The sequence below is a fragment of the Fistularia commersonii genome, chromosome 28 (assembly GCF_037954325.1).
Source record: "Fistularia commersonii isolate RoL2024-O1a breed Wild chromosome 28, RoL_Fcom_v1.0, whole genome shotgun sequence".
In the NCBI taxonomy this organism is placed as follows: Eukaryota; Metazoa; Chordata; class Actinopteri; order Syngnathiformes; family Fistulariidae; genus Fistularia; species Fistularia commersonii.
The window spans coordinates 6,659,470-6,678,885 of record NC_141311.1 but is presented as its reverse complement, the minus strand read 5'-3'; the positions used below and the strand labels follow the sequence as shown (position 1 = coordinate 6,678,885).

The 19,416-nt window shown below is 43.5% G+C and overlaps 2 protein-coding genes across 2 annotated transcripts; both read left to right on the top strand.

Moving 5' to 3' along the window:
• Positions 1–513: 513 nt before the first annotated feature.
• wnt9b (wingless-type MMTV integration site family, member 9B) lies at positions 514–6,924 on the top strand. Its single transcript, XM_086175892.1, has 4 exons — positions 514–633; positions 1,048–1,301; positions 3,260–3,525; positions 4,920–6,924. The coding sequence occupies exons 1-4, from the start codon at positions 548–550 to the stop codon at positions 5,379–5,381; spliced, it is 1,068 nt and encodes a 355-aa protein (XP_086032018.1). The 5' UTR covers positions 514–547; the 3' UTR covers positions 5,382–6,924.
• Positions 6,925–14,182: 7,258 nt separating this feature from the next.
• Positions 14,183–19,332, top strand: gosr2 (golgi SNAP receptor complex member 2). Its single transcript, XM_086176483.1, has 6 exons — positions 14,183–14,346; positions 14,601–14,665; positions 16,102–16,210; positions 16,696–16,828; positions 17,775–17,915; positions 18,446–19,332. The coding sequence occupies exons 1-6, from the start codon at positions 14,318–14,320 to the stop codon at positions 18,605–18,607; spliced, it is 639 nt and encodes a 212-aa protein (XP_086032609.1). The 5' UTR covers positions 14,183–14,317; the 3' UTR covers positions 18,608–19,332.
• Positions 19,333–19,416: the final 84 nt, after the last annotated feature.

The window sequence follows — 19,416 nt, the reverse complement described above, 5'->3', positions numbered from 1 at the left end:
ACCCTGGGGGGGTGTTCTCGAAAGCATTAAACGTGCTGAATAATATTTTTAAGTCAATGGAGCACAATTTATCAAGTGCTCAGTTCCACAATTTCCAAGGGTGTTCAACCCGAGCTGTTTATGCCGGTGCACAAGGTTTCTAGAACAGGGCGCATTTGAGATTTATATATAACAGCACTTAAACCCAAAACATTTTTTGCAGCTGTGTCCACCTGTTTGGCGTTGCAGTGGAGGACACACACACACACGCCGTTACAATATCGAGATCATCCAGTGTGGGTGATGCATCACCCGTTTTATACCCCCCCTACACACACACACACATCCACACACCCACCCACTGGAGGGCCCTGCCTCCCGGCGGACCGCTGAGCCTGGCGCACCGGATAGAGCGTGCATGCGTGTGTGTTTGTGTGTGTGTGTGCGTATATGTGCGTGTGTGTGTGTGTATGTGTGCGGGGCCCCTTAAAGAGGTGCGCCGACCAGCCGGTACTGACTTTCTCCGTTGAGGAATCAGCGAGATGAAGAGCAGCGCCAACCCGGCACCATGCGCTCCAGGCTCCCACGGACCGCCTGCCTGCTGCGACTGGCCGCGCTCTGCATCATTCTCTCGCACACCGCGGCGTATTTTGGGTCAGATGATATATATACATATATATATTTTTTTTTTTAATTTCACTATGCATGTTGTTATTTTAACCCCCGCGAACGACTGCGCCTCCGACGTGCGCCTCTGTAACTTTTTACGCGCGTGTAATCATGCGCGTATTACTGCGGGGGAAGCTCCCAATATTTGTCACTTTTAAGAATGTAAACTCCCCCCCAAAAATGGGGCACAAATAAATATCAACTTTCAATTTCGTGGGTATTGAGTTTATCATTTCCTTCACAATAATGCATGTAAACACTGGAGTGTTTTCTCTTTTACTGTTATATATGATTTCAGTGTGATTTTTTAAAAAAAATCCCGTTTTAGAATTAACTTAACAACTGGCTCAGGTTTTCTAATATTTTGTTGTTGTCGTTTTGCCTGCTTTTTTTTTAAAGTCTGACAGGCCGGGAGCCACTGGTGTTTTTGCCCGGTCCCTTCTCCAACGAACCCCCTACTGGCAAAGCCCACCTGAAGCAGTGCGAGCAGATGAGCCTGACCCGGCGGCAGAAGAGGCTCTGCCGCCGGGAACCAGGTTTGGCCGAGACGCTGCGGGAGTCGGTGCGCCTGAGCCTGCTGGAGTGTCGCTATCAGTTCAGGAATGAGCGCTGGAACTGCAGCCTGGACGGCCGGGGGAGCCTCCTGAAGAGAGGTGAGGGCTTCACACGTGGTTGAAGAGTATAGAAGATAAAAAGGCATTCGAGTTCAGAGCTGGCTGAAGCGCGCGCGCACACACACACACACACACACACACACACACACACACACACACACACACACACACACACACACACAAACTTACACACACGCCTACGAGTGTAATATATTGCCGCGCAATCTGTTGGAAAACTGTGCGCGTGTAAAATAGCAAATGCAGTTGAGGATAATATATAATATAATATTGTTTCTAAAAGTGCGAGCTTGAAAATTGTGACCCAAGGCCGTAGGTTAGTTCCCAAATTTGATATTTGTCCATATAAACGTTGATTTCTATTGTTTCTGTCTGCTCTCTGAGTCTTTTGAGTCCAACAACAATGTCATTTAATTCAGTGTACATATAGACACAAAAGTGCGAGCTTAAAAATTGTGACCCAAGGCCGTAAGATAGTGACCAAATTTAATATTTGTCCATGTAAACGTTAATTTCTATTGTTACTGTCGGCTCTCTGAGTCTTTTGAGTCCAACAGCAATGTCATTTAATTCAATGTACATATAGACAAAAAAGTGCGAGCTTAAAAATTGTGACCAAAGACTGGAGGTCAGTTATCAAATTTGAGATTTGTCCATATAAAAGTTGATTTCTATTATTACTGTCTGCTCTCTGAGTCTTTTGAGTCCAACAGCAATGTCATTTAATTTAATGTAGATATAGATAATGTACTTTTAAAAACATATTTTAGATCCTTACCTTTTTGCTACCTAGACCGCAAAATAAGACTTTTAGTGTGTGGCGAAGGACATTTCCAGACTCTACATACGACAATAAACACTTTGAGTTGTTTTATCATATCTAATAAGACATTCGGCCTGGACTAGACATTGTTGTGTGTGAATAACTATGAGAGGGAAAATTCCCCCCTCCCCAGTTTCCTTATTGCACTGATTGTCGCTGATGTAAAATGATCTCCGGCTTCGGTGAAAGATGCAAATTAATCAACAATGTCCCTCTTACCTCAGTGGCCAATAATAGGGCTGTAACTATACAGGGCTGCAGCTGTTAAGCCAAGTTCGATTATGGCCTCTTCTTTCTATGTCGCCTGTTTAAATGCTTCTCACGCCAAAGGTTCACTTGCCTAGAGAAACCGCAGAATCGAAAATATTACTTTTTTGGTTATTTCATAAATTCTGCAGAGTTTCGTTCAAGTTTATGACTTTTTTGTTGCTGGTGTGTGTGTGTGAGTGTTTTTTTTAAGCATGCGCTACTACCACTCATTGTCAGCCACTCTGGGAGCAGGAATCGATACCTTTACTAAATCACCATATTGCATAGTCCACAGCTCTAGAGCAGGTCCTCTGTGCACAGCGAATACGTTATGACTTATACATATGGATATCAGCGTGTGGGAGAACATGAACAGGTCAGCATGGAAGTAATGAGGGAGTAGAAAGCCAAGAAATGTGGTGTGGTGGAGAGAGAGCTTCAGCCCTGTGGTTATTTTTATCTTGAGGAAAGCGCCCATTCCCAGAGGAAAAGGGTGGCACGATTACCCACTTTCATCTGGGAAAATCCTTCCTAGTCAAAATAATAATTAATTGGATCAAAATATATACTCGGGTGTCAGCCCGGGGTGAAGCAAATGACAGTGTGTAACCTAAGAGATTAAGAGAGGAACTATGACACAACAGGACTCGCAGGATAATTCTGAGGTCAGAATGATCCACGGCAACGCGGTAAGATCTTTGTAAATATTTTTCACTTGTGGTTTTATTCAGACTCTGCATGAGATTTTGGTCGACACAGATCGTGAATTAATCTCATAAGATATCCGAATGATTCACTTTTAAATCCCACAAGTGGTCTCGTGTCTTAATCCACGTCAGATTAGAGTTTCTTAATTCGATGCACATTGAATTATTCTGCCTCTTTTTTTTATGTTTTTATCCTCTAGCGTTCAAAGAAACCGCCTTCCTCCTGGCGGTGTCCTCCGCGGCACTGACCCATGCACTCGCCAAAGCGTGCAGCTCAGGTCGAATGGAAAGGTGCACGTGCGACGACTCCCCGGGCATCCAGCACCGAGAAGCGTGGCAGTGGGGCGTCTGCGGGGACAATCTGAAATACAGCACCAAGTTCCTCAAAAAGTTCCTCGGACAAAAAAGGGTCAGCAAGGACCTGAGGGCTCAGGTCGACGCCCACAACATCAACGTCGGAATTCGGGTGAGTCGCGCGACCGAGGCACTGGATAAAAAACATGGCCTGCATCTGAGCCGTGCTCGGGTTCAATCCGTTCAACCACCGTACGACATGCCGGTGAAGCGTCTGCCACACTCCAGCACCATCAGCAGCTACAGAATTATAGTGCTCACCTGAGATTTTTTTTTTCCACTGTGCCGGTTAGACAAACACCCCCTTATTTGCTGCACTTGTTGGCCTTGGTGGAGAATACAGAGGCAGTGGGTGAGGCGGCGTAGCGAGGAGACAAGACGGCTGTGGGATGGTTGGAGCCAGGTGTTCCCAGGCATGATAAAGCTTGCTGTGCGGGCCAACAGAAAATTAAAGGCCTCCTATCGGAGAGACCGATTATAATCATGGCCTCTTTTTAATATACGAGCGAGCATTTTTTTCCACTTACTAAATAACTATGCCCTTCATAAATCCCCCTAATGTTCATAACCACCACTGTGTACCTCTCAAAGAGCACACCCGGGGGTCCTCAGCCTGTAGCTCACACCTCAGGAAAGGCCAGAGCCAGAGGAGACAGGAGAAGAAACACAACAGGAAGACCTAGAGGCAGCTATCTTATCTTTGCTGACTTAAATATTTTCCTCATTTTACACCAATGTGGCCTGAGAAGAGACCAGGAGCTGTGTAACAAAAACATTTAGTTCCTGGCACCCCCTACCCCCCTCACCCCCATCTCTAACTAATAGTTCTCTGAAGCCCCTAAGGGTTTCATACCTGCAAAGGGAGGAACCAAGCAGAACTTTTCAACCCAAAAGCGCCATCAGGCCCGCCTCCCTCTCTCAGACAGTGCTATCTGACCTGTCTCCGGCCCCAGCCAAGACAGAAGCTCTTGGCCTGAGTGATCACACACTCATCGCTGACCGACGACCTCTGTGATCTATTAACCTAAATCAGAGGCGCCATCACTGCAACATTGTCGGAACTTATTGCGCTAAAAATTCTTATCAATGTTTTCCATGAGCAGCCATGCACAAAGAACAGGGTGGAGAGATTCCACTATCTGCACTGTTTGTCACCTCAGGCTTTAAGAGCGAGAGACGTGAGAGAGGCAGACAGAGCTAGTTCCAACACATTGAGGGGGGGGGGAAAGGAGCTGCCAGAGCTGTCCTAGTGAGCAATGTAAGGTGAATGAAATACGACATGCTCAACAGCTCCCCTCAATCCATTATGTTAAAGTTTTGACTGAGGTGAGCTATAGGCGTAAAACTGCAGACCACCACTTCTAGCCCCCTACCCACCCTGCAGGAAACTGACTGACTCTGTACAGATAGACCTCCCAGATAAGAGGCCAGGTAATGAATCAAAGTGAGAGGACTGACATCTTCCCCCTTTTTTTTCTCTCCTATGCTCTTTCTCTCCTATCTTAGGCGGTGAAAAGTGGGCTTAAAACCACCTGCAAATGTCACGGTGTCTCGGGTTCTTGCGCCGTACGGACTTGCTGGAAACAGCTGTCTCCGTTCCACGACACCGGCCGCCTGCTGAAGTACCGGTATGACACGGCGGTGCGAGTGCTGAGCGTCACCAACACGGCCACGGGGGAGACCGAGCTGGCGGGGCCCCGTCGCCACAGCCAGAGTCTCCGCACTACTGACCTGGTCTACCTGGAGGACTCGCCCAGTTTCTGTAGACCGTCCCGATACTCTCCGGGAACAGGAGGCCGCTCATGTGCAAAAGACACCAGCTGTCAGAGCCTGTGCTGTGGACGCGGCTACAACACAGCAATGCGTCTCACCAGCCTCTCCTGCCACTGCCAGGTGCGCTGGTGCTGCCATGTGGAGTGTCAGACATGCGTCAGAGAGGAGGAGGTCTACACCTGCAAAAACTCATAAGCTGAGAGGGGAAAAAATAAAAAGAAATTCAAGCGGCGCACAGGAAAAACAATGTTTGTGAAGACTTCTGAAAAAGAATGATCCAAAAAAGTTGGAGAAAAGCGGCATAAGATGGAGGGATAGAAACACTTCATTTTTACTCACATAACAGCACGGCTGAACTTTAATGTCCAACTGACTCTGAGGCGTCACACCTCGGCATGTCTGTACACTTGCATGATGTTTGGGGAGGAATATGGAATTGTAACATTATACTATCCCAGGTTATTCACTAATCACCACAGATTGACTATGCAGCAGCTTAGATGGGATGTTTTCACACTACTCTGCTTTTATTTTATTTTATTTTCTTCCACTGGATGCACTGAAACCCCAGTCTCCTGCAAAGGAGGGACATGAACTCTTGAAACAGAAACTGGACTGGATGTCAGCAGCAGTACGCAGACTCTGCAGGCGACCTCTTACAGTGACGTTGTTGTATAGAAATTGGCTCTTGACTTATTTATTGTCTCATCCATTGTGTCTGTCGCACTGCTGCTTTGTACTTTAACCTGTTAGTAATTAAGTGTTGCCACTAAGGTTGAAAAAGCATTAGAATGAATCTACCTGTCTGTCTTCCCGTCTGCTGTATTGTTATTTGAGTTTAGAAAAAAAAAAAAAAAGCACTTACATTGCTCTCACTATTAAATAATGTTATAAGTAATCATAGAGATTAGAATGAAAAAAAATGTTTATGTTTAAATGTCCTAATCATCACTGGAAGCTTTGAGGGGTGGTTCAATGCCCATTAATATACATTGTAACTATGGGCATTTACGTGATTATTTTGTAAAGAAACAAACTGGATTTCAGTTGCTGTTATGGAAATGTCTATGGAAATCTCTACATGTTGCCTAATGTGTGCTTGAACGAACAAAAGGGAAATACCAGGGGTAACAGCGAGGGAGACACTGAACGTGCCCTTTGAAAAGAGTCATGAAAAAAAATAAAATAAACTTAATTTAACATACTAGTCCCTCATCCTCTTAAGTCCTATTTATAAAAACACACATGATGCAGTACTTTCAAGTTTTTTAATTGTCCAGGCTGAAACATTTGCTCTTCAAAGTGAGTGGGCCACATCTTCTCCCCTTTGAAGCGGCTTAATCGCGGCCCCTATTTACCCAAAATTGCAAATCGCAGAAAATCGCTGTTTACCCCTAATCTTTATTCAAGACAATGCTATTTGTACATGGGAGTAGGTCAAAAGAGCCTGCTGGAACCAAAAATTTTATTTCAAATTTTTGCTCAGAGAGAGTATGAACTGTGTATATGAAATGAACATAACTCATGTCAGGGCTCCAGGCGTATGACAAAATGGAATCATCATTTTCTACCTCACCTCCTCTTTTGGCAAATATCGGTAAGATTTATGACTAGTGCAGAGTTAATCTCTATGTAGACAAATGTCTTTGCCTTTGCTTTTTAAAAAGACGTTATATTCAGATTTGTGTAAAGATCATTCGAATTGGGTAATATATCGCCACATTCCAAAAGTAATTTTGTTTTTATCTTGTCGCATTGCTTTCTTATTTAAAAGCCAAATAAATAGAAATGCATTTGTAAGAAGCCATGTGTCCTGTTCAGTTGCCAACGGCGGTCAATCTCGACCTCGCTTTCACACAGACACGCACATACGCACTCACGCACACTCCACACGCGATGGGAAAGTGTGCCATACACCTGTCTGAAACTCCTCACCCTGCTTCATATCAAACAACCACTTCCTGCTGATTCTGCCCTGCCCTCCTTTTCATCTGAAAGGATTGTGGTCTCGCTGCATCACCCTCAACCGCCCAGTAAAATGCAAGCGGGGTGGGCGGGAGACACGCTTACAGGTGTTGTGCCTCTGGCCAACACACCAAACACGATGACAATCATAATGACGATGATGACAAAGATGATAACTCGGAAGAATACCGTCAACAAATGTAAACACGGCGTTTGACCCTTGTCAAAAAAGTTACGTTCAGCTGCACCAGCGCAATGATGAGAGCAGTTTGCATGCTATTATCCGTGAATCATAACTTTCCACTTATTTGCAAGGCATCAGGGAACCTACAGCGTACAGAGGGCTTTTGTATGAGGTATTTATAGTCTTCGCTCTGTTGCTTTTGATGTTGCTCTCTAATTACTGATGATTATACATTATTATTCCTTATTAAAACATCAACTTGAGACCCAAACTATTGCAGTGAATTATAAGACAATTTCAAAATGATATGTTTTTAATCACCTTAAAATCTCTATTAAGGGTGCACAATATATGCATTGTTCAAGCAAATTATCTCACAGCGTAATTAAATACTGTATGTCTAGAGGGCTAGACATTTTATGTAACTTTTTTGGCGGGGGGGCTGCTGTCACTCACTATTCTCGGCGACTAAGGGTAATGGACAAGTACGGAGAATGGGTTTTCCTCATGTTAAAGAACAAATCGCAGAGAAAAACAGCAACTTGAAATACGTCCTCGCTCTGCAACATCTGGAAACGTAATATCGCAACGCTGATTGTGGATGACTTTGCAATGTGACATAAAAAGTCCTTAAAATGCATCATTTTCTCAAGGACAGACGAGCCAACGTGCAGATTATGCAAATCACATTTTTATCTCTCTAATTACATCAAATTAGTGGTGTGAACCTTTGCAAGTGCTCCGTGCTGCAAAATTAATGCCACCCTCTGTTTAAAAATCCATAAATGCATTAGCGCTGTCTTTCATAACTAAGGTTAAGCAAGTTCATGTGGCGAGACTACTGACTCACCATATTATAATATAGCAGATCAATATTTAACTTTTTTTCAACATGCATCCTGTATGAGAGCCGTGGAATGAGACAGGGAGCGGGGCGGACTACGGTGGGGATATTGTGGGACATAAAGGAAAAAGATGAGGATGGAGGGATGAGAAGGGATAGTTTGTGTCCCCAGGAGGCCTATCCCCTGCTGCTGCTGTTGTTGTTTTATAATGAACTCCTAAAGCCTTCATTTCCCTCACTGCCCTGAGAGGAGGGGGTGCAGAAACGGGGGCTGCTGAGTCCTCAGCCAGATTCGCACGCACAAGCCCCCAGGGTGGCGGCTCCGAGCAGGGTGGGGGGTTGAACCGAGCAGGGGTGCAATATTCGAGATTCTGTGTCCGTGTGTGTTTGAAACAGTTCTGACGGGAGACAGGTGAAGGCACAGAAAGGTTTTTGCATATGTGAGTGTGTGTGTGTGTTTTTTGTGGGTGTGTGGGCATGAGTTCTTGCATGCACGCATAAATGTCTTGTGCGCACCTGTGGTCACTTCAGCAGAAGTGATATGTGAGCGTGTTTGTAGTCAGGTTCCCCTGTGCGGGTGTGGGATACAGTCGGCCAGCTACATGCTGGAGCTCCTGGAGCTTCTGTCTGTCACTCTGAGACACTGAATGACAAAGATAATGTAGGGTGACGCTGGTGGTAACACTATCTCCTGTGTCTGCCCTGGCCTGGTTCAGGTAGAGGTTACTATGCCGGCCAGGATCGCAGTGGCGCTCTGTCGTCTGATAGATGAAGATGAATTAGCATAGAGGGCCGGGGGTGTTTTTTCGAGATATGTATTTCAGTTGTGTCTCTTCTGGAAAAGATATGAACCAAAGCAACATAAATAACTTTCGGGTTTATACATCACCCATTTATGTAAGAACAGTAGATGTTAACTCAAGCATGGAAGATTTGGTTGATACTTTGCTCAAGGACACAAAGCGCAGTCCCGTCCTGTAATCGGAACCTCTCAGCCCCGGGTCAAACATCTAAACCCTACCAGACTTCCGCCTCTAAGGAGAAGATATTTTGATAGCATCAGCGCCGGCCCTAATCCGCACTACCTGACATTTGCACAGTGCAGACATCCCCAAACCATGAAGACGATGAGGACAGAGGAGAATTCCGCGCGTAAAAAAGGAGCAGAGACGAAAGACACGGAGCTGTGAATACAGCATTGGGTAAGAATTTGGAATTTGAAATGAGTAATGCGATTGCTCAACCCACAACAGGAACATGCATCGCCTGGGGCTACGACAAAGCTTAGTGCATACCTCTATGGGGGGGCCTAACTGAGGTAGGGGTGAACTGGGACGGTGGCTGACATAAGTGATGGTCAATTGAGCGGACAGCCATGTTAAAATAATGGCTGTGCACCTGAGAAAGGAGCAGCATGAAATAGACGTTTCGACAATACAATGGTAAATTAATACCTTTAAAGAGTGTAAAAAAAAAATGTACAACATCTGAACTTTTTCCTTATGCCCACTTTTACAAAGTTTTACATCTGGCTAATTAGAATTTGACAATGATACAGCAAAAGAAAATTCACTGAAAACAATTGTTACATAGAGAAATAAATCATATAATTCTAGCAATGTGTCAAAAGTTTTTGCACTGATTTTCTCAAATGTTTTTTTTGTAACGGGGGGGGGGGGGGGGTCACTTGTACTGTTTGAAAGGCATTCTGCAAAGCAAATAGCTCCTCAAAGGCCCCATAATCCTTTAATATAATCAAACCCTAATAAAACTATCACTGCAGGCCATTAGCCCATTTTGAGTCATGGCTAATAATGGATGAATAATTGAAACCATCATATGTGCCCACAAAAATATTTTCAAAAGTATTAGAAATATGCATGATTTTATTTTTGCATAAAAGTAATTTTATTCTAAGTAATTTTTTAGAGAATCAAGGTTATAAGTTACATTCCCGCCATTATGCATGGGTCTGCATCAAAATTAAATTTGTTATTCAATTAGCTAAAAATGTATCTTGTCTGAACTTTACTGAAATCAGCTGATTAAATTCGGTGTATCCCAGAGGATGGAAAAATCTCATAACCTCATTGGAGGCATCGAAAGTTTCTCTGGGAGCCACCAACTGGAAATGACAAGTAATGACCTGCACCAGCTTGCTTTATAGGTTAGAATTAACATACAAATGGAAAAGTGTACAAAAATAAAAACAGCAAGCAAGTTTAGTTTGGCAAAGGCTCTGGGTTGGTTAGAATCTGGCCAACGGTTAACGGTAAGACCAACCATGATATATGGCAGATTGGACGGCGAAGTGGGGTGATTGTGAATTACTTTTGCACAGCAGTAATGGCCTGCAAAGGTTTATCACAGTCCCTTGACCGATCCCGACCACACTAGAACCCTGACAATGCATTCACATACCAGGGAACTGCAGGAAGACAGTGTTCCCATGAGTGCTGCCCCTCGACAGAAACACCTGCAAAGGCAACAACAGAGTTTGGATTGCTGCCGCTATGATAGGACACGATAACACCTCATGCACCTTCATAACTGACTCCCCTGGGTCAATGTATGGTACTCCTCTGCCTTTCTCTCAGCTGCATGTGTATGTGTATGTGCATGCGTGCGCGCACACAAACACACACACACACAGTGACCTCCACTACTTCTTGAACAAAACTTTCCCAGATCAACATTGTCCAACAGGGAAAACATGCAGATAAAAAAGCGGAGCTTAGTGTTCCCTCAGCAAGCAGCAAAATAAGTCTGGAATGTTGTCTGTTATTATTTGCAAATTCACCGCTGTGCAATTATGTTGTCTGTTATTTTTAATGAATCTCAAAGTCATTAAATTAAGCCCTGTACTGTAGAATTAGAATCTATTATCTGCTGAGCTCTGCGAGCCACACACCATGAGAGTGCGGTGGAGACTGTGGGTAGGAAACTGTCAGTCTCTGTGAGAGGCCAGGCGGGGGAAGCCCGGTGCCGCAGCCATCAACCAACCACATAGGTGGACAGCATCTCTCATCCTCAGAGGTCTTGGTGTCACAGGTGGTGTAGCCACAGGGCTGCGTGTCTGTGTGAGTAGCTGACAGCTGCGTAATCGTCTGTGCTCCTTGAGGTCAGAGAGAAATCAAGCGAGAAGGGAGGAGGAAGAATTAGGAAGGGGAAAAATGAAGTCGATCGTCTTCTTTTGTGTCTCAGAGAAATGAAGCTGGGGGGACGCCTTTTCCTGCACAAGCCAAGGGTGATACTGGAGCGTACGACTCCCTAGCGTCATTCCTGACAGGCCCTCATTTGCTTTCATTCAGCGTCTCATCATAGCTTCAAAGTTGAGTGGATCACCTCCCTCGGGGGGAATGAGAAGATCAGCGTACCTCCAAAAAATGACTGGTATCCAAAAATTGTTGACCCAAGGCACTTTCAGCTCCTCATAATTGGTCTCTTCAGTCTGTCTGTCTTGGGCAATAATTGTTGAGTTATGATGTATTATATTGCCAGGAAAACATCATTAACTGCGTTATATAAAAGTGATTCAATAACATATCATTTTCCCCTGATGAACAAAACAGGGCATGGGAAGGTAATCAGTGAGTACACAGAGCACCGTCTACCTCTGACAAACAATAACTCTTCTGCTGTGCAGTCTTGCCTGGACCGGAAGATCGATCCCAGTCCAAGTTGGTCCCAAAGAACCAAAGTTTGACTAGCAAAGGATCATTAAATGATTCAGAGAAAAGCCCCAATATATGCTATATATTTGGATCATTGTATATAAAATGTTTATTTTAAATTTGTCTAAGACAACTTTTTTTGGTCTACCTACAGTTGCATCCATGAATCGACGAAAGTTAAAATGTTCCCTGAAAATATGAGCTTCCTAGAATCCAATGTTGGAACTTTGCGTATGCAAATAATTACATACAATGTTAGGTCTTCTACAAACATCGACGGTGGTTTGTTAATTTGGAGAAAATTTGTGTTCTGCTGTGAAACTTGTGAAATAAATTAATGGTGTGTCTATTTATTCAGGAATTGCGAATGCAAAGGAAATAGAGTGTAGTAGTTGTATTTTATTCTGCTTTACCTGGCAATTTTTGGGATAGATTATAATATTTTTGTATATCCTCAAATCTCTACGAAGATACTCTTAGATTGTATCTGAATTTGAGTGAAACAGAGAACTTGAACATTTCTTGCTGGGTCTGGATACAATCTACATTGAACTTCCAAAGAAATATTTGGGATGTGCATGCCAATAAATGGGAAGGGTAAGTATCTAGTAAAGGAAATTAAAATTGCCTCTTAAAAAGTTTGATTTATAGCTAATAAGAACATACACGGGAACGAAGGGAAATGAAGACGAACGGTGAAATTGATCAAAACTGCCGGCTGGAGCTAAGGAGAAGCATTGTCATACGGCCGTCAAACTAACCGCATGTGATCTCCCAGTCACTCAGAGCGACGTGATGCTCGGCACCTGGAGTCTGGACTTTGGTTTGTGCCCGTGGTGCTCAGGTGTGGAGGGAAACCAGTAAGCTCATCTCATCCTTTCCCTGAGGCTGAAAGATAAAGGGTAGACAGTGAGAACCCCACGACCTTGAGACAGAGCAGTAACTGTGCCTCGTGTTCTGCTCAGAGATGGTTTGACAGGGGCCTTAACTTCTCCCTTTCTCTATTTCTCCTCTATCCCGACCAACACATTAAAGCTGTGCACATCCAACCGCTGCCCTGGGGAGGTGTTATGACAACTGAAAATGGTGAACAGCAAGAGCAAGAAGTGGCATGAACAGTTCTCAATGTTTCTGACATGTGGGGGGGTGGGTGAAAAAGGCCTCTGTTGAGAAGTATCTAGCCTGAAGATACAGCCATCAACTCAAGTGCCGTCACCACACAGCCTTAGAAAACTGTCTGAGCTGACTGTTGATTGTTGAATGAGGAAAACAAATACGTCTATTATTGGAAAACAGGAGCTTTTAACAGCTCATTGCACCAATTCATTGGAGAATGCCTGATTTTTGTTCGCTTGCGCCTGGGACTCATTGATTCTCCACGTCCAAATTAGAGAACAAGAGATGGAGAATTGGGATGGCTTCGTTGAAGTGTGGTTTTGTTAAGGTGCCAGGTAGCGCCTGAGGATGATTTCTTTTTGACTAAATCATCGAGTAACTATTGTGAAATTTTCACAGATTGTTCTGGGAAACCCAATCATGGCACTTTCACACACTGCTCAGTGACAGAGGCGTTCTGAGAGGGGCACCTTTGCACAAAACCTCTCTCCCACACCCTTTCCACAGGTGACCTCACCTCAGTCTGAAAAGTCTGATATTAACCAGGTGATTCTGACTGCAGGCATGGACAGCAGGAATATTCTGACATCAGTCTTTGGGAAAAAGAGAATAGCCAAATAAGTCTGACTTGAGCTGACAAAAGCTTGCCCCAGGACAGGTTTCTCCAAGTCCTTCCTGTCACACGTCTACACATTAACAGATTATACTATTGCCTTTCAAGGTCCATTTCTATAGTCAGAGGAATCTCAGTTATCACGATTGTCAGATATTACGTTTTAAAGGAATATCAGATATATGGAAAATGCAGCCTGAAGCCTGGGAATACATTTGAGAAGTTCACTTTCAAATGGATTGTAATTTAAGAATCAGAGGTCAATTATTGGTGTTTTAGTCCTTGTAAATTAAAACTTATAATGTCTCTGAAAAGGTTGTTTATCCAGTCATAAAAAATAATACACACTTGGGTCAATAGTTTGCTTTTTCAATGTCAAATTATACAATTATATATGAATCAGACCATTTTAATATATTTTTTGAGAAAGTTATCAGATCTGTATGGCTCTGTGAAGCTAAACAAGCCCATTAACAAACCTGTGGAAATGTAGCCCGTATCCCCCATCCACGTGTTGCGGAGTGAGACCTCTTCCTTTTTTTCTCTCTTCGAATTGATGACGTTCCGCAACATCCGCTTTCCCACTTCCGTACACAAATGCTCCGCTGATGACGTGTACTCTCCGCCACAGCCGGTTAGCTTGCCAGCTAGCTTAGCTAAATGTTAGATTGGTTAAACGAGTTAGCAACTGTTATTTCATCAATTAAAGGGACTTTTTGAACCATATCGTGACAAATGGAGACGCTTTACCACCAGACAAACAAGTGAGTGTGTCTGCCGTCTGTGAAGGACTTGTCGAGCGTATCATCGCACCATCACACACTACTTAGCCAACTTACTGTGTGTCCAGCCTGTTAAAGCATAGCTGATGACATTAAACAAATCATTATGTTTTCATTTCGAAGAAAGGTCGTGTTTAGATGCTTTTCAACGATCGCCCAATAACTGACCTCTTGAATTATATTCAAGCATCGTATACATTTCTCCCCTGTTGACTGCTATTTTCTTGCCTGATTAGGCACATTCAGGAGGTTCAGTCTCTGATGGGCAACCTGGAGCGGACTGACCGCCAGTCAGTACACTGTGAGTAGTGAGTTGCTCGTCCTCTTACTTGTCTGTCACATGTGTCACGAATAACTTGTGCAAAGTGCGCAACCAACCTGTCGTCCGTTAATTGTTTCTTAATTTGAGTGCTGACTCTGTGTTGTGGCTTCCTGATCATCTCTAGTGAATGGATGGGAGTGGGTCTTTCGTCTCCCTGCTTGATTGTTTTCACTTGTTGGTGCCAGCCCGGCCGGTTCTGGGCCACGCCGGTGCCAGAACAGGAAGCTGTGGGGTGGGAGCATTGAGGGAAGTTGGAAGGGCTTTTTTAGATAATGCTGGGAGCCAGGCTGCAGACGAACCCCCACCCCCACCCTAAGTAATGACATCAACTTGCTATTTAACTGAATGGAGGATGGAGCATGCTAACACAGTGAGGTGGGGGGGGAGCTTCAAGTTATATTACTCTGTGATCAAGTTACAAAAATAAACAAACATATATAGAGACAATTATGGATAATAAGAGGAAGGGCTGTCACTCTAGTTTCTGTTTTGAATACCGATGTGTGCCTAAAATACTGGGATGACATCAGTTAATGCCTAAGCAAAATGCACCTGTATTATTGTGTGTTTCAATGCATTTTATCACTGCAACATGAGCATGTAAGCAGTATTGATGGACACCGTGTCATAACATAATGCACTACTGCATCTTTGAATGATATATCCTAACTCAGAAATATGAAAATGCAAAAGGGATCACATTTCTTTAATTCTTAGCCTCACAATCCAAGGGGGTGCTGTAAGGGGTGTGAGTTTTGCTTAACTGACCATGATACAGGTTCACTGGTCCTTTACAAAAGATATAGAAAAACTTAAACGCCTCCTCATAAAAATGTGTTGTTTAGATTAGATTAATGCACCGTAAAGGTAGAAAAAAACAGATTTGTTACTAAATGAAAATCGCAATCAAAGAGTTAAAATGGACAGAAACAAGTTTGCCATCACAGTGGAAAAAACATGTGGCCAGGACTGTAGAACATCAAGTGGTCAAAGTAATGAATCATATTTTCAACCAAAATGTCCACAAATTGTATCCATATATTTAATGATGGGATCTCTTTTTGATGGTTTAACTCTGCTACATCAGAGGATCTCTGCCCTCTTGCTTTCTAGCAGTGTATCAGTGCATAAAATAACATTCACTGTTTGCATTTACTGATGCCACACTGACTTTATAGAAAGGGTAGGTCTGACATTTAGTGCAAAATCTTTGCACAAAACTGTTACACAAAATGGCTGAAGAACATTATCTCACTTGCACTTTGTTTAAAAATGAAAAGATTTCTGTGCTTTCCTGCCACATGGAATAAAGGTCACTATAACAGTAAAAGAAGCAAAACGATTTGTCACTTCCAGCAAACCGAATAACCATGTTTTCTTTTTTTGTTTTGTTTTTCTACCTGTCAACCACTAAGTGTTAGAGAACGAACTGCAAGCTAGAATCGACCAGATCTTCAATCATTTAGAACGTCTTGAGATCCTGGCCAGCAAGGAACCACCAAACCGCCGCCAGAACGCCAAATTGTGAGTTTGGAGTGAGTCAATTGATGGTGACCCTAAAGTCCCAGAGCTGGCAGGATGAGCCACATCTCATAAAGGCATGGCGAGGGTGTAGGAGATGAGACAGGCATCCCTGTCCTGCCCTGTGGCGATGTGGCTCTATGAAAACATTTCCTCAGAAGCCTCGTCATCACCAGCATTCCTGCTGCATTGGGCAAAGATTCATTTCTGAGCTGGATAAACAGGCCTTAGGGGACACAATATACCCCATCCCACAGTACTCCTCTGATCTTAGTAGATCTCTAGTGGGGCCTGAACGAAGCAAAAGAGAGGGCGAGACAGCACTCTAAATCATGACTTCTTCATTCGAAATGCATGAGATTTGAGGGAAAAGAAATGTACTCATCAGCTTCAACGAGCATGTAAAGCAAAAATACAAGGTAAGGAGCTGAGTTTTTGTCCACTCTATCACAACACTGAATAAACAGTGATGTTCTCTTCCCCCTCAGGCGAGTGGACCAGCTCAAGTATGATGTTCAACACCTTCGGACAGCCCTACAAAACTTCCAACATCGTCGCTATGCTAGAGAGGCCCAGGAGAGAGAGAGGGAGGAACTCATAAGCCGTACCTTCACAACTAATGTAAGAACCTTTTAAACCTGTTGTTGGTGAGGGGATCCACAAATTGAGGAGCATCTGCAACTAAGAAGTGCGTAACAAACTATGTCACAATTACAAAGGCCATACTTTTAAAAGACTCAATAACAAGCGCACCGAGAGGAGCTTCCGTAAGCCTGGGTGAAAGAAGCAAAGGAAAAGTGGGGATCTTCAAGAGTCTCTGGCGGACTGCCAGCGTGTGGGAGTTTCCCCACTGAATGAGAGAGTCATCTCCTCACCACTATGTGTGGCGTGGAGGAAATCTCTGACAACTGTTAGCATGTAAACAACAAATAGCTCGCCTTCCTGGAGTTGCTGGGTGGGGTCCTGAATAGAGCACCGCAGGTGGTAGTCTCCTGGAACTTTCACGCTCATCACCGACAGCCCACGAGATGAGCTTCAGGCATGTCCGTCTGCCAGGAGACCCCGTGATCAACCCAAAACATGCTAGAGGGATTAAATAAGGGATGTCGTCTGGCCTTGGAATAGCCTAGGGTACTCAAGAAAGTGCAGCGCTTTGATTGGTCTAATACTCAGTCTGCTGCCACAGCAACCAGCTCTGGATAAGATGGATGTATGCAGATAATGCTTGTATAAACTCCTTGAACTGCCAACATTTTTGATCAAGTCAGGGCTCCATTCATAAAAGTTTCAAAATTTCAAATGTTTTTTTAAACTAACTTTTGGCTCTCAATGCACCATCACAGCTAGTAAAATTCAAACATTTACCTGAAATGTCTGAAAGGTCAACCAATCAGCTGTGACCAACATGTCGGTGACCCCTTGATCTAATTAATTGCTTGACCTGCTGGAGTCCAGAGAAATTTTGCCCATATCTGGGTTAATACATAAGGTGATGTCCTCTCCAGTTATAGAATTACAAAATTAAATTGACATAAACTGATTCAACATTTTTTTTCCCTCTCAACAGGATGCAGATACTTCCATCCCAATAGACGAGACCCTGCAGTTAAACTCCAGCCTGCATGATGCTCACAGAGGAATTGATGACCTCCTCGGCAGCGGGAGTAGCATCCTCAATGGTCTGAGAGACCAAAGATCCACATTGAAGGTTTGTCTACGTGTGTCCTTTCAACACAAGCAGACAAGAAAACATGGATAATCTAGAAAGCACTGGCCTTGATACATTTGTCCAGTTCTGAAAGGAAGGAATTAGCGTTGACAGGCATGTTATAGACAAATGTCTAAAAATTCCTTTTTTATTCCCCAACCTGATTCCTGGTGCAGACATTGATCACAATGGGCTTATTGTCAGTGCTCAAAAGCTTGGCTGGATGGTGAGTCCTTGTTTCCAGTGAGGAGATGGTCTTCCTAGTCTCGCTTCAGGCCTCTTATCAGGGTGTGTCTGTTGATCAGCACTCAATAGCCTGGTTGTCTCGCCATGAGAAACTTCTGACGGAAGGGTGCGTCACTTGAGGGTGTTGGCGCTCAATGTCTCCCGAAATCAGATATTAGTGTTGATAATTATTTGATCACGTCTGGGTTTTCAAAACATTTAGTGCATTTGTCACTGTTGTAGTTTCATCCAATACATGCGACTGTGGCAGTTTACGTGAGCTGCTGTGTTTTGTCTCTGCACAGGGAACCCACAAGAAGATGCTGGATGTGGCCAATATGCTCGGCCTTTCTAACACTGTGATGAGACTCATAGAGCGGCGAGCCACACAGGACAAGTTCATCATGATCGGAGGCATGCTGCTGACTTGCGTCTTCATGTTCCTGGTCATCAGATATCTGGGCTGACCATCGTCCATCTGCATCATCCCCCATGATATGAAAAACTGGCAGAACTGAAATTTTAACATCGAAAGTTTTTCCCTCTTTTTTCAAACAGAAATTATGTCATTTTGTTGTCCACAATTTTTTTTCTGAAGCTCCGACTGGCAAAGCTGAAAAAGACAAACAGATTAAAAAAAACAAACAGTATTTTCCACTTGGAAGCTTGTGCAATGAACTTTCCAATATATGCTGCTACTCATAGATTTGCATCTTCAAGTTGTCAATACCAGTGACAACTGTAAATCATTATTGTGACTTCATATTCACCCAGCATGGTTAAGAGAAATACATTTTTATTTGAAATTTTACGTTACTGTTCATATTCCCCAACCGCATATGTTGCCAGTGTCATTCTGCCTTGCCCAACACAGTCCACAAGACAGTGTGGAATGGATTGAACTTCATGATACACGCATCTTGACATTGCAACTTGAAAATATTTCCCTCAGACTGTTGTTTGTGTTATGAGGTAGATGTGTCAAAGGTTATGAACCAGAGGTGAATGATTTCAGAAAAGCTATGTAATTGTTAACTTGTCTTGCTTTATTGTCAAGTCTAGTCTCACTATGTGAGTGTTTTAATTCTTAAATCATGTCCGTCTTCTCGGTATATTTTCATCTAATGACAGGTTCTGATTCCAACTTTTTGTCAGCCAATCCTTTTGGTAAATAAAGCAATTTCCATTGTAATAAGGACAACTTGTAGTTTTTATGCTTTTGTAGGAGTTGTTCATTCCTACTCAGAAGAATTTCCAGGACCTTTTCAAGGCAACT

Bases quoted from the DNA above. Each gene is read 5' to 3' on its own strand.
- wnt9b (XM_086175892.1), top strand. From the start codon at position 548: ATGCGCTCCAGGCTCCCACGGACCGCCTGCCTGCTGCGACTGGCCGCG. The intron at 634-1,047 runs GTCAGATGATAT...TTTTTTTTAAAG, and splicing joins CACACCGCGGCGTATTTTGG to TCTGACAGGCCGGGAGCCAC. The intron at 1,302-3,259 runs GTGAGGGCTTCA...TTTATCCTCTAG, and splicing joins GGGGAGCCTCCTGAAGAGAG to CGTTCAAAGAAACCGCCTTC.
- gosr2 (XM_086176483.1), top strand. From the start codon at position 14,318: ATGGAGACGCTTTACCACCAGACAAACAA. The intron at 14,666-16,101 runs GTGAGTAGTGAG...TCAACCACTAAG, and splicing joins TGACCGCCAGTCAGTACACT to TGTTAGAGAACGAACTGCAA. The intron at 16,829-17,774 runs GTAAGAACCTTT...CCCTCTCAACAG, and splicing joins GCCGTACCTTCACAACTAAT to GATGCAGATACTTCCATCCC.